Raw genomic sequence first — 15343 nt, 5'->3', positions numbered from 1 at the left:
TCCTACCCCTCCCCCACAATCTCTATTCAGAACCCTTCTCTTTGGAGGTCTCTCTGATTGCAATCTTGACCAGGAATCATGTTATTTTCTTAAATAATATGCAGCGTTCTCATTCTGGACATGATTCATCTCTGCACCAGCATGGAGGGTAACACAGGGACTAAGGGGAAGCTGGCTTGTGCTTTTCCTATCCTGGGTTGCTGCCATGCAGCCTCCCAGTGCAGGTTAGGGCAGCCCTACAGGGTATCTTACCTTGTGATCTGGCCACCGTGGCCCCTTTGGGACTGGCAGCATCTTAGGAAAAGCCATGGCATTGAAACACTGAGCCATACCCCCTCCTGCCCTGTATTCCTGCATCAGGGGCTCTTGTGGCGACATGGGGTTGTAGAACCAGTGGTGTCACCTTTGCGCATGCTGGGGAGTTCGATTGCACCACCAGGGGTATTCCTGGCAGTGAAGAGAACTTCTGGCTGCTCGGAAGCCCTTTTAGGCCAGCTATGCTGTTACAAAGGTGTCATAGGTCACCAATGAATTAGTCCCATGTCTCTAGGGACTCCCAGGATGGGCAATGCCCTACTGGATAAAGGAAATGGAATGATTCCAATTGTCTAGTCTGCAGAAAATATAAAAATACATCAGCATCGACACTGGTAAGTGATCAGGAATAAGGGAGGCAGCACAACTCATGTGCTTCCAATCACACACAGCTCTGCAGCAGGCATCTGGGGATACAGTGTGCATCTCCCCCTCTGCCATTCTAACACTGCTTTCAAGGAACTAATGCCAACTGGTTAAGAGTGGCTGAAGTCTTAATTTTGTTGATACTTTCACGTAAACAACTTAATGCCGCGTATCTACCTGCTGGAGATGCAGAGCAGTTCAGAAGCACAGGATCAGCCAGCTAGCGCCCCTTTTGCAGCAAGAGTTTTCTCTCCCCATCACAAAAAAACCTCAAAACATAATGTACAAATATTCCCTGGGCTTGGGGCTGCACTGGCCCAGGGAACAACCTTCTCCCAGGCAGTCTCTACCTTCTCAAGCCAGGAGCAACTGCTCCCATGGCCCCTCCCTGGAGCACCTGAGTTGCTATTAACTGCTTATTTGCCAGGGACAGGACAGAAAGCTCTGCATAGTGTACAATAATGTCAAATTTTCATTTTCTAAAAGCAAGTTGTGAGGGAAAAACCTCAGGGAAGTGTGGTAGCATGAGAAGGGGATTCTGTAATCTATGGGACATGCTTCTAGTACATTTACTAGGAAGTGACTTTAATGTGCTGTTTTTGAACATCTTTTCCCAGTTCATGCCATTAAGGTTAATGATGACTCCCACGAGATGGGAGCTCGGTCTGGCCTGGAGAGTGTGTGTGCAGTGACAGGAGAGTAGCCTCTCTCTGTATCTCATGCCCAGGAGACATGGTCTGGCCAGCCAGATGGAGATTCCTTTTGACAGTATGCCGGCAGAGATGCAAGCAATGGCGCATCTTGTTCTGCATCTCTCACGGGGCTGGACACGTGGCTTGTCATTTGTCCAATATCCAGCAGGACAAACTGTCCTTAAACCCTCAATCTGTTTTCAACAGAGACATGGAAAAATCTTCATGTATGTTTCCTTTTTAGTTTTGTGATGGTTATATTTTCCTCCTCCGTATTGTGTGATCTCTGTGCTCTTCTGACATATATTGTCCTTCTTCTGCCTTTTCCTGATCACTCTTTGCCCTTCTTCCCACAGATTCCCATCTCCTTCTGGCTCTTTTTGAGCCAGGACAGCACTGTGCCAGCATTGTGCTATTGACACGAGCCTAAAATTCATCAAAACGATACTAGGATTAGAAATGTTCCTGTACTCCCACCTCATTCAGCATCAACAGGGCAGTATTTAGACCCCTAAGTGTCTAAATTCCTTTTGAAAATGAAACGTAGGCATTGCAATGCTAAGTGCAGCAACACCTAAATATCTTTAAAAATCTCAGCCTATGTCTTTGTTTCCTAGGTTAAGTGCCAATGACATCTATGGCATGAAATACAAACATTACATAGATAATCATTAACCTTCGCGGTCCAGCATTGGTTAGATTCCTGGGGATTAAACTGTCTGCCTGAATGACTGAAGCCTTTAATCTTGCATCTTCTCAAGATGTTGAGGCCTTCCTTAGTTGCCACTCATCATTCACTAGCCTGCAAAGCGCCTTCTTTTCAACCCTTCTTGCTCTAGCCAATCTACTCTCCATGTTCTAAGGGAAAGAACACAACCTTGGTTGTGAGGAACTCTTTGAGTTCTAACTACAGCTCTGTTACTGACCTTGGGAAAATCCATTAACCTGCCTGCTTTACTGCCCCCATCTATCCAAGCAAAGTAATAATACTTACCTAGTTCACAGATGAACAGTGGGGATGCATTAAGGTTTGTACAGCACTGTAAATCAGTGACACACTACACATAAGTGCCAAATAGGATAATTACTTAAAGCATACAGGGCTAGATTATACTTTTAGGCACATCCCTGTGTTGGGAGCACAGGGGGAGCCTTAGCACCCCAGGAGGATCTCGGAAAAAGATAATTATCTGGAAAATAAGTGTACTTAGCATAATCTCTCCCCAAGATCCCCAGTGCACCTTACTGCTCTAGGGATCAGCATGAAGGTGGAGCAGGGACATAGTGACATAAACTGAAGTCCTTAGTGAGGCTGAGGCTGAACTCTCACTGAAGTTAATGGGAATCATGGCCAAACACAGAAGTGAGTAAAACCCAAGTAATGACTTTAGGACCTGCCTTGTGTTCACAGGGCACAAGTGAAAGGAGAATGGACTGGCCTTTTGTTGCTCTGCTCCAGGGCTGTTCTTAGGATTTATGGGGCCCTACACAGTACTATTAAACTGGTTTCCTTACGCCAGCGCATTCAGCTCTGTGAATAGTGGTGCCTCTATGATACCCCTATGCCGGCACAACTGGTGCCCCTATGCTGGGGCATTCGGCTCTGTGATTACGGCCCCTGCCTTCTGCCTAGTAAGGAGACTGCAGTGCATGCTGAGTGTGCGGGAGCCGACCTGCTCCTACCTGCTATCCCGGTCATAGGTGGGTGGGTGCTCTGGGGCTGGAGCATCCATGGGGAAAATCTGGTGGGTGCAGAGCACCCACCGGCACCAAGCTCCCCTCTTCCCCCCTCCCCCTTTGCCTCTCGTGTGCCAGCAGCCCCACGCTTACCAACTCCTCCCCACCCTCCAAGCACTTCCAGAGTGCTGCAAACAGCTGATTCGCAGTGTTCAAGCTCCAGGAGGGAGGGGGAGGAGTGGGGACGGGGCACGCTTGGGGGAGGAGGTGGGGAAGAGGTGGGGCAGGGGTGGAGCAGGGGCAGGAAGAGGCAGGGCAGGGGTAGAGGCTTGGGGAAAGGGCTGAAGTAGGGGCGGGGCCAGGAACAGAAGGGTGGTGTTGAGCACCCCCCGGCAAGATGAGAAGTTGGTGCCTATGGTCCCGGTGGTGCCCCAAATTTTCAGGTGCTCTATGCAGCCGCATATGCTGTATATGCCTAAGGACAGCCCTGTTCTGCTCTCATAGACTTGCAAATTCCTTCCAGATCTGCTCCTCTTATGGGCTTTGATGCTCTCCCCCTATTAGAGGAATTCTTTGCAGCGTCTTCGTTAGATCTGCTCCAACAGTAATTGCTTCCCCGTTTGGTTTCAGGTGATCCCTACATCCAAAGCTCCTTTTTTGGGGTCAGATGCCTGAATAAATATAACTAGATTTTATATATATATAAAATCTATATATATAAAATAGACCTATTTTAAAGGATCACGCCCCTAAATAAATACACCTATACCTTCTTAAAGTGCCATGACCTTGAAGACTGTGGTCTATATATTCTAAGGATGCGCTGTGCTGTGCCATCTGAAGACTCTCAGTGCTGCTCTTTTTTCTGCACTTTCTCTATGTTATGTAGTTTATATATCACACGTTGTAGCTGTTGCGTGCTTCTGAATTTGATACTTCAGTAGGTGATTCAGTAGATGATGGTTTTCTGTTCAAGTCAGTACTGAACCTGACATAGTCCTGGCCGTACTGTGCTGCCAGAGTCCCTTCATTTGGGTGAGCAGTGCTTTGAAACAAAGATATTGACCCTCTGTGGTAAGTAACACTTCCCGATTCTCTTCATGAGTGTGCAGGTCTTAAACTCAGCATCCAGGACAAATTACAACTCAGGGAACAACATTCTAGAGACCTAAAACCACCCTTGCACTTCAGTTAGTTCCAGTACTCTTCTCCAATTCCCTTCTTCCCTCCTACCCTATGCTGCAGGGCAGCATTACAATGTGGAAGCTATCTTACAGTGCACCATAATTTGTTGTTCACTCTCACAGGCTGTGCCCTCAATGCCAACTGGCAAAGGGTTCAGTGTTCTGTAACAGCAACTCCTATCAGACCTGACACACTCACTACATGTAATAAAACTGCTGCCACAGTATTTATCAATGAAGACTGTTGTGTGAGGTATCCAATTAAAGCTTAAATCATAGCGGTCATCATAAGCATTGAGAGATGTACGTAGAGTGGCCGTGCCAGGAGTGACGTGTACCTTCTAAAATATGTTTTAAACTCTGTAACCAGGAAGAGCTGACAAATAGTTATTTTCCAGAGAGGAGATAAGATGTGTATCTCTCTGTCACATGTAAATTAAGCCAACACACTGGAAACCCTATTTGCATGTGAAATCAACAGGAAAGACAGGTTGATGGAGGAGATATGAAACAAACAGGGGGAGCACACCAGCAACAGGGGAGGAGAGTCTTATATGGGGGTGCACTTCAAAGGTTGACTGGACTAAAAGAGGAGGGGGAAGGACGCCTTTCTTATCCTTCACTGAGGAAGCTAAAAGGACAGCACTTTTTGTATTCATAACATCTTGGAACTTGGCCATGTTGGGCTATTGATGCTGGGAGGCCTTAGCTGAGAAATTAAGTAGACAAGAATTTTAGCCTGTTAGTGTTAAGTTTAGACTCTAAGAAGCATGTTTTATACCTGTTTTTATTATCCTTGCTCACTCTCTCTTCAATCTTAATCTTTGTAAAGAAAGATTTGTGTTTTCACTATCAATAGATTACAGGGCTGAGCTGTTCTAAAGAATCTGATCCTGAGTGGTTCCAGTCAAGCTGCGCGTGAGCTGTCCCTCCAGGGACAGCTCACCTGGCGATTTCTGAGAGTGCCCAGTGACAGGAGTTAGATACTGCACAGGGGAGTGCTGGCCGAGGGGCTCAAGAGCTGGTGTGCGTCTGTCGCTAGCCTGCATAGAGAGGGCAGATCTGTGGAAACCTAGAAGTTGGTGCTGTTGGTTTCAAGGAGCTGAGCTATAGCAGGCTTCACGCTAAGAGCAGGTGATAGTGAGGTGCCTCACAACTCTGAGTACCCATGGGGAGAGTGACAGAGGCATATCTTATATCGGGCAAACACTGAGAGAATGTAAGTGGTGGAAATCAGCCAGAGGCTGAAGGAAAAATGGAGATGGAGCAGGGCAGCCCTAGGTTTTGAAGTCCCTCCCAAGAAAGTCCTCTGATGCTCCCTCTTCCATTACCTCCAGCCTTCCAAACAACTCAGAATGATCCTAGCTGTTTGATCTAAAAAGCAGGGCTTTCTCCACATACAGAGAGCTCATGCATGGAGGAGACAGAAGCATGTGGGAAGCCAGGAGGGGATCAGCCTCTTATGAGTGAGTGCAAGTTAGCAGTGGGACTCCATGCAGCAAGGGGGCCCCTTAGTTTGAAGTCTGTCCTGCATAAGGCCATGAGAGAGAGAGAGAGAGAGAGAGAGAGAGAGAGAGAGAGAGAGAGGATGGCAACACAGAGAGAAGGAGGAATAGGCAGAAGAGAGAGGGAGTGTGGGGAGGAGAGCAGAAGGAAAGGCGGGGAGAGAGGTGAAAAGAAGGAAAGTGAAGAGGGTGAGACATAATGAAGAAAGGGGGCTAAGCAAGAGACCTGAAGGAGAGGGAGGGTCAGAAAAAGGAAGGGAAGAGAGAAAGTTTATGGAGAGGAGAGAAAAGGGGGGAGAGGAAGTAGAAGGGAAAGAGACAGAGTAAAAACAGGAAGAGAAAAATGTCTACTACTCATATCCAACCCCTTTCTATATTTATTTAGAAATGAAAAGCCACTGACTAAAGTCAGAGCAGGAACAAAGGGAGAGAACTGTGCAGAGACTTTCTGGTTCCAGCTGCTGCCCCAGCTCCCTAGCTGCTCCAGGCTGCTCTCTGGGGCAGAGTTGAAGCAAAGGTCTGTCTTGCTACATCAATCATGAGAAAGCCTTTCCTTTGACCAGATATTATGCTCTGTTCATCACGTCCCCTGGCAAGGCTTCTGTTTTTGGAGCGTGACCCCTGTGTCAGTGCTAAGGATGACAAAAAGCAGAGGGAGAATCAAAACCGAGAAAGAGAGGCAGGGTGTCTAGAAGCATATCGCAAAGCTTTTTATCGTCATTGTAAAAGGCTTCAGCAGGGAATCCACTAACCAGCTATGGAGTGTTTAAGGGCAAACACTACAGGAACCAGCTACATACAAAGAGCCTTATGGCATCAGGATCTGCTGTTCTTTTCCCTTCAAATTTCTGTTCCCTCCAAGCTCTCTGCTATCCCACACTGACAGATCCCTGCAGCATAGACTCCCCAGTCTGCTCCTGAGTTTTCACCTTCCCACTGAGACTCTCTCCCCCCAGGAAAGACACTGAGTACTAGATTCTGGAGAGGGCACAAGTTGTGTGCCACCTTCTTGCCTCCTGCATTTTGGGGTCAGCCGGGGAGCGGAGCAGGCCCTGGTGTAAGCTAGAGCAGCCTCAGCAGCATCTCTGTCTCAAGGTGCCTACAACATCACATTATGAAGCCACTGAGCAGCTCACAGTAGCCCGAGTGCAGTGCGTTCCTGCTACACCTCCTGCCCCAGCCATATTTCTGGCTTGTCCCTGCACCACTGGCTTGGAGAGGGGCTAATTTCTCCTTCAGGCACACGGGGCTGTAGCTGTACAGTCCATTGGATCCAAATCACAATATTCAGTTTCAGCAGCACTGCTGTACGCACAACAAAAGCCCTCGTTTTGCTGCTGGCACAGCACCTTGCTGAGACCACATTTCCTCCTCTCTGTGGACAGTACGGAGACTAAAAAAACCACACTCCAAAGAGTTGATGTAATACAGCTGTAGCTGAGCATCTCATCTCTATGTCCCCTTTCTGTCCATAATCTCACATTAGCTATTTAAAAGCAATCAGGAAGAGGCACTTTCACCCCAGTTCTCATAAAACCATTCCCAGTTGCTTGTGGGGAGCGTATGTGAGGTTACAGGAAGATGTAAGGCATCAGATGAGACATTCAAGAGCGAAGAGGGAGCTGACAGAACCATTCTGTGTCCCGGTGGTGGCTATGGTTGCCAGCTGGTGGGTTTTTAACCAACCTGGCCAGTTTTTGTACTGCCTTGCTGGTGAAAAGATTTAATGTGTGCGTTTTCACTTGGGACCAAGCTTCCCTGTAAGCTGTGCACATGTGTGTCCACACAGTGATTTTGTAACTACCATGCATGCCAAGTAGCTGGGAGAGTGGCTGACATCCGAGTGTGTGCCAGGCCCTCAACCTGCTGAAACCACAGTGGCTTCTCCCAGCATCGGGGGCTGGGAAGGGGGACAGAACATAAGAACAGCCATACTGGATCAGACCATTGGTCCATCTGACCCAGTATCCTGTCTTCTGCCAATGCCAAATGCAAGTTGCCACAAAAAGACCCAAGACCCAAGCCTCGTCCGGAGTGGAGTGGTTGAGGCAGGGGCTCCTGGTAGGGGACAGCAGGAGGGCTCCCTTAAGGGCTGAGGTGGGGGTGGGGTTCTGCATCTCAGAGATGGCAACCCTAGTATCTCCTGGATTCTGGCTAGGGGAGGGGAAGATGGGGGCAGGGTTTCTCTTTTCCCCAGGGTGCGGGGGGGGGGGGGAGAGCTGGAGGCAGCAGACTCTGTCATTTTCCATCTCTGCCTTGGGGAGGAAGCAGCAAGGGGTGGATCTTTCTGGGAAAGAAAAGAGTCAGAAAGGGAGCTCCCGTCTGGTACTAGTGCAGGAAAGATTAGAGCCCCATCAACTCCCCAACCAGGCACCAGCCCCTGCTGCTGCTCCCGCTTTAGATTATTGTGCTGGAGAAGTTCTTATTTCACCAGCTCAGGGAGAGGCAGGGGAGCTTAGCTCCCAAACTCAGGGCAGAGAGAGTAGGAACCTTCAGTGATTTTCCCTAAGACCACTTCTTTCACTTCACTGACTGCATTCCCTGCCCCATAAATGTTTTTAGAGACAAACTTGGAATGGGGTAATGCTGGCCAAGTAGGATTCTTGTCATGAACTCTTAAACAGCCCTACCTTATAGGAAAGGTCTGAAAGGGCAAAATTCAGCTCTGCCATAAGTGGGTGGAAAACTTATTGATTTCAATTCTGCTTATTCCAGAGCTGAATTGGTTGGATCGCATACATGCAGAGAAAGTAAATACAGTGGCTGCGTCCACATGTGCCTCTTTTTATAAATCTATCTACACACAGAAATCAGAACGTTCCAATTTCCAAATCTTTGTAATCATAACTTGTAACCTGAGCTAGCCAGAAACATTATCGAAATCTCACAATTGCTAAGCCCTAAAAGTGATAAGAGCACTTCAACCACCTCGCTAGCGAGGTGGTAACCACTCAGTGTTCCTTCTTTTTCCTTTTTATTGTAGATGTTATGATTAGAAATTCTAAGATACTTCCTATGTACAAATAAGAGTTAAAAATGTGTCAAGATAATAAACCAAAGTAACGAAAAGCCCAGCTGTAAAAGGAGACAAGTTCACAAATTATATTTATAAACAGTTTTACCTAGTGACAAATGTCTTTTACAAAGTGAGGCTTTAACAACTATATGGCAAGCAGAATGTATAACTTGAGCCTGGGAATATCAAAGGACCCTACAGGAGTCAGGCTCTCAAATCCCTTTGAAATTCTGCCTACATTCCTAGCAAAACACGGATTAAAAAACAACACAGGAGGCGGTTCCTTTAACCACATGAGAGCCTCATGTAACTGTAATCTGTGGAGGACAGTAATTGAGCCTGCTGTAGAAAAACCACATGATCAGCAGTTAAGTCTTTTTGTGCCAATGGCAGAGATTTTGAAATGAATAGGGGTTGTATTTGTTGGGGATGAGTGAACAGTGGCATATACCGTAAAGAGGCCTTACCTGGTCTGAAGTTGCTTCCTTTCTTCCATAAATCCAATGTTTCCCCCTTGTAGATGGGGTGGCTGCATTCCGCGCCTTCCTGAAGACAGAGTTCAGCGAGGAGAATCTGGAGTTCTGGCTGGCCTGCGAGGAGTTCAAAAAGACCCGGTCAACAACCAAACTGGCATCTAAGGCCCACAGGATCTTTGAAGAATTCATTGATGTGCAAGCTCCTCGAGAGGTTGGTAGGCATACACACTCTGGTGGGATTAATTTGAGTGAAAGGTATTGCAGGGAAACGCACTTGGCAAGGGGAAGGAAAGGGGAGTTGTTTGCCACATCCATGGGCAGCTCCATGTTTTTTACTGCCCCAAGCATGGCAGTCAGGCGGCATTCGGCGACGTTTCTGCGGGTGATCTGCCAGTCTAGTGCCTTTGGCGTACCTGCCACCGAATTGCCGCCAAAGCCTGCCTGACTGCTGCCTTCACAGCGACTGGCAGGCCACCCCCTGCGGCTTGCCGCCCCAGGCTTGCTGCGCTGGTGCCTGGAGAGGCCTCTGGCCACATCTCTCTCCACTATCAGTGACTCACATCCCCAGTGCTGGGATTTTGTACTCTTCAGGGGACCACTGCAGATGTAAAGAGCTGATCAATGATTTCACTAGCTACTTTTGGCCAGTGTATCTGGATATCTGAGTTACTGCAGCCTGCATCCCAAAGCCTCCAGTGGGGAACCTCTGAGAATCAATGGCTTGATAGAGACATCACTCCTTCATTCCTTCATAAATATCAAAATTGATTATTTATAGGCCCCCAAAACGGCCTTCAACAACACTCCCAGCAACTGCTCTAACCTGTTGAATCTCCAAGAGTTAGAGTGTATGTGTCAATCTAGGCCCTATAGCCCTCTGAATTTGTAGAATTCAGCTTTGTTAGAATTTCTGAAAGTTACGAGCAATAGCACACGGTGCTGAATAGAAAGCGTAGCCACAACTTCGAGCCTGGACTTGTGAATTCTCCTTTAACATAATCACAGTTTATGATGTTATATCCTGCATTGTGATGTCACGTTGTGATGTCATATTGATTATTCAGCAAGGGCCTGCTCACAGATTCTTCTAGTGAATGTGTACCCAATTTCCAACAGAGCTTCCAGCAGGGAAAACTCAGATTTTAACCACAACTTGTGACCTACTAATATTGTTAATTTGGGCCTCTGATGAGGCACACACTCATCCCTCTGGTGGAAAGGCTAATGAGCATTCCTGCAATCAGGCAGTGTCAATTACATGCACCTGCAGAACATGCTACACGTGGAGAAGTGGGTCTTAAAAGGGTGATCCTGGCCATGAGGGGAGTTTTTCCAGGAATAAGGAGGCTTCTAAGGCATGCTGGTAAGCTCCAGCAACAAGGGAAATTGAGCCTGAGGCAGCTGCTAACATTTTCCTTCAAACCTCACCCCATTTGAGGCAGATAGACACTACAATCTTGGTATAAGCAAAAGCCCTGGAGGGCTGATTCCAGCCAGTGAACTGTGGTAGGTCCTGGGGAGTGCTCCCAGGGGCTAGAGACAAGGAGACTATAAATTGGGTGCTGAAAAGACCCTGGGAGTGAGCTGAACTCCTGCTGGGAACAGTAAGATTGCCCAGGAGTGGGGGACCCAGGGGCAAGAGACTCAAAGCCCAAGCTGAAGGTTGGTCAACTACAGAGCCAAATTGAACTCCCACTGAAATCAATGGCAGTCTTTCTCATTATGTCAGCTGTAGTGGGAGGAGATCCAGTGTCTTGTGGCACTGAATGCATTCCAGCTGGGATTAGACACTTGGTTTTAGGTTAGATTAGGAGATGTTGATCTCTATGATAGCTAAAGGGTGATATCTAAAATCGGATCCCACAGTCATGACCTTTGGTGTATCAAAATTTGAAATGACCCACCAGCATAATGCACAGCCAACTAATGCTGTAACCATCTTAGGGGAGGCGCAGATAAAGGTTCCCTTTTTTGACTGCATTATATTTGGGTACCACGGAAGCCTCCCTATTCAAAAGATGAATAATAGCAAACTCTCTCACACAGGAATATCTTTTCACTATCTTTCTCATAACAACCACAGTTAAGACTGGTTGGTTTTTAGGACAAAAATCTGGGAAAATTCAGGAATTTGTCACAGCAAAAATGCTAAAGTCATAAGTTTAGGGAGTTTAAAATGGAAAAGTCCAGGCACAATATATTTTAGTAAGTAGTTTGTCATGGGAAATTATGAGAAAAGTCAAACAGTTTATTGTAAAACAAAAAATAACAAAGCTATTTGATAAGATTTTAGTAATAGTTTAAAATTACTAACAATTCATTATCCAACACACTAAATGAAGAGAGAGCCAAACTTGTAAAAATTCATAAGCGTCTTGATGAGTGATGGGATAGCTGGGGTGACAAAGACTCTGAGTCAACATGTTCAGACTTGCAGTAGGTACCTAAAGTTAAGCACCTAAATTCACACCTATGCACCTAAATAAAAATGGTCTGATTTTCAGAGGTGCTGAGCACACACAGCTAATATTGAAATCAATATGGATTGAAGTGCTTAACTTAAGCCACCTAAGTTAGAAAATTTGGGCAGTGACTTATTATGAATCCCTCCCTCTCCTGCTCCAAAAGGTTATGTTGTTGTGTTATTAACTATATATACCAGAGTTACTCTATATAATCCTTCATGTTGTCTCTCTCCCTAGGTGAACATAGACTTCCAGACACGGGAGGTGACAAGAAATAATGTGCAGGAGCCCTCACTATCTTGCTTTGACCAGGCCCAGGGGAAAGTGCACAGCCTCATGGAGAAAGACTCTTACCCCAGGTTCCTGAGATCCAAAATTTACACAGACCTGCTGACCCAAACCCAGAGGAGGCTCAGCTAGAGCAGGGATGGGACCCTCAGAAACCATAAGCTTCCCATGGCAGTCAAAACCATTTCCAAATTTGAAACTTCATTGGTGTTAAAAAAGCAGGGGTAAAGGAGGAACAGGAGAGATAAAGGGGGAGCCCATTTCAGAGTGTGACTCAAATGCAGTTCTAGGACTCTTTGGAGAGTCTCTCTGTGTGTTTGGTTAGTGGTAGCACCTAGCAGTTTCTGGCCTATTCAGGATCAGAAATATGTCCTCCGTAGTGCACTGGGTCATCTATCAAGAAGGCAGGTTTCCCAAAACTTACTACACTGGTTAATTGGTAAATAATGCCAATATGAACTTCCATCCTTCCAGACCTCTTCCCCATTCTCACCTATCCCACATAGTTGGAGGGGACACTAAGGGCAGTCATGAAATTAGTGTAACTGAATACAATCCAAAGCACTGCTGTCACTCATGTGGGGGCGTGGGACTCCAAGCTAGAGACCATGGAGTTCCTAAAGCTACAGGCCTTGGGATGTCTCCCAGGGTAGAATGGATCAACTGAGTCAGCTCTTTCTTCCATTTTTGTGCTCACATTGTGATGTCAGCCATGACCTTCCTGCACCCCCTTTCTATCTGATGATGCTCCCCTAACCCTAAAGCCCTTTTCTTTAGGGGAGGGAAACGGAATGTTATTTTCATGTGCATTGTCAAGGAGCCAAAGTTTCCTCCCCAGGAGGCCAAACCAAAAGTCCTTACTAGAAATGATTCTAGTAAAAAATTATAATTATTATTTGAGAGGAGCCCCAGGCACGGAGCAGGGCTCCATTGTGCTAGGCTCTGTACCAAAACCATAACAAAAAGATGCTTCTTGCCCCATAAGAGCTTTGTAGTTGGGAGGCAACAAGTGATGCCCCATCATGCTAATTGCTAACAAGGGAGGGGAATGCAAGACCCGCCTGTTGTGTGACACCACACGTTTCATGCATTGCTTGACTGGGCATGACAGAGAGAGGTAAAAGTAAAGGGATTTGTGTGCAATGTAGCACACCGCACACAACACTTAAAAATAGCCTCTGTTCTGGTCTCGTGCAGCAGCTGATAACATTGATACTGAAGTTATTTTTATTTGTTGTCCATGGACTGCTTTTATTTATTGATTGCTAACGGTGTGTTCAGTGCTGTACAAACAACTATGGAGATGTGGTCCCTACTATGCAGACAGATAAGACAGTGGAAACATGTTCTGCACGGGATGAGAGTCCAGTCTTGAAGCAGTATATAAGACACTTATTTGCTATTGTATTTTCCATATTTTTGTTGCATAGCTTAAGAAAAGATTATGCACAGACATCAACGGTGTCACACAACCACCAAGTTATGCATAAATAAATTTACAATAGGCTCCAATTTCTATGTTTAGGGTGGTCCGTGGGTTTGCTATCCCAAAAAGTTTGGATTAAAACTTTGATTCAACATTGAGTAAACAGGATGGACTAGAGTCTAAAGCTACACACATCAAATAGGAAAAAGCTGCATGGATCTCAAAAGGTATTGCACATCCATGCATTAGGTAGGACAGCTTTCAAGCAATGTTTTGAGGGATGCTGTGCTGGGGGAGCTGATGGATGTATAGCCTCTGTTCAGTAGTCATTATGAGGTTTCTCTCATTGGGATGGAGGGTTTTTTTTAAATAAATTTCTTTCACGTCCTATCTCTATAATGTGAACACTGGATGGAATTGACACTTGGGCTGAATGGGAAGAGGAGAGGAGAAAAAGCTGGTGCGTGGTTAGGTACAGAGTGGCTTAGCTTTGCTGAACAGGAGTTCACTCATATGCCATTGTGTTGACCAATAGCCAAAGTTTTGCATGGTGGTGACACTGGGCTCCAGGTGACTGGGTATTTGTGGTTTGGGATCACAATGAGGGTGGGGAGCATGGTTGTCTCATTTCAGAGTCATGTGCAGCAGGTCAGAGTTCTCAGGCACCAGAGGCTATATGCTATATGTATAGGCAAAATGTGTTTTCTAAGGGAAGATTATCTTACAGCATCTGACAGCACTGATATTCTAAAACTGATTCTCTACTTCTCATTCTGCAAACCACTTTGTTAGAGAGAGACCCTCTCATGGGTCAATTGTCATTCTATTAGCGGGACTATTGGAAAGGGCATTGAGCCCTGTGATCTGAGAACCATTGTTTACAGATGTCCTTTGCAACTGGATTGTAAAATAAGTGGCAGGGACTGGAATGCAGGTTTGCAAGTTGTGTGGAACTGAGTCTGTGTAACGCTGACAGACCTCGGTCGTCAACAGGTGGGATCGAAGCTGGGGCCTCTGGAGCTGAGTGCATGAGCCTCTACCACATGAGCTAAAAGCCAACTAGCTGTTAGCTAAGGCTGTAGAGCAGCAGACTCATTTTCTCTCTCTCTCTAAGTGATCTCGGTGTCACTAGATGGGACAGAACACCACACCCAGGAGGTGTGTGGGTTACATCTGCACCCAAATGCAGGCCCTACAGTACAACCTCTCTATTTATTTTCTTTAAAAGTACCTCTAGAATCTATCATGAATTCCCTTAGCCTATACATTTTGTCAACCTAGCAAATGAGATTGCAGAGATAACTGTCTCAGGAACCTTGTGCAATGCACTAGAAGGAATCAAAGACTGATGAAATTATTCTTTGATCATTCCTGGGCTATATTTTTTGTCCTACTAAACAGAATGAAACCACATATAGATCCCCATTGTGCTGCAGATGTAAGATAAAAAGTGCAAGGGGCGAAGAGAGATCACTGAGAGACACTGGGAAAAATTTACTTACATCACTCCACAGGGTTCATGGAACATTCTGAATATGTTTTCTGTGTAGTTGTGAGGCAGACACCAAGAGAGAGCTACTGAGGAATTGAGGTGAACTCTTCTCCCTAGGACACAAGCTGTGGCACCCTCATTTAGGGCTGTGCTCTATCTTTAGATGTGGGGAGCTCCTGCTGAGTTAAGATGAAGTCAATGGGAGCTGAATGCACAGAATTTGCTCCTTAATGCAGAAGTGTCTAGGTGACTCCTTGCATGAAAGTGAACTGGTGCATGAAACCAAGGACTCTACAGCTTTTGGAATGGTGAGAACACTCTTCAGTGTGACAGGATGGGCATGCCTATATGGTGGCTTTCAGGGAGTGGTTGAAAGGTCTTAGCTGCCTTTTATGACACTATGATCTGGGAGAGACCACCACCAGTGACAACACTGAAAGT

General features: G+C 46.2%; 1 protein-coding gene across 4 annotated transcripts in view; it reads left to right on the top strand.

Annotated features, from left to right (window-relative positions):
* The window catches only part of RGS8 (regulator of G protein signaling 8), a 39981-nt gene extending 26845 nt beyond the window's left edge, over positions 1-13136 (top strand). For all 4 annotated transcript variants that reach the window (XM_030573996.1, XM_030573995.1, XM_030573999.1 and 1 more), the window contains exons 5-6: positions 9276-9442; positions 11934-13136. In XM_030573996.1, the coding sequence (XP_030429856.1) occupies positions 9276-9442; positions 11934-12116 (350 nt within the window). In that variant the 3' untranslated portion in view covers positions 12117-13136. The remainder of the gene's footprint in view (positions 1-9275; positions 9443-11933) is intronic.
* Positions 13137-15343: the final 2207 nt, after the last annotated feature.

This window comes from Gopherus evgoodei, chromosome 8 (assembly GCF_007399415.2).
Source record: "Gopherus evgoodei ecotype Sinaloan lineage chromosome 8, rGopEvg1_v1.p, whole genome shotgun sequence".
NCBI classification, from domain to species: Eukaryota; Metazoa; Chordata; order Testudines; family Testudinidae; genus Gopherus; species Gopherus evgoodei.
Note: the sequence above shows the minus strand (reverse complement) of the source record. Positions and strands in the feature narration are given on the sequence as shown.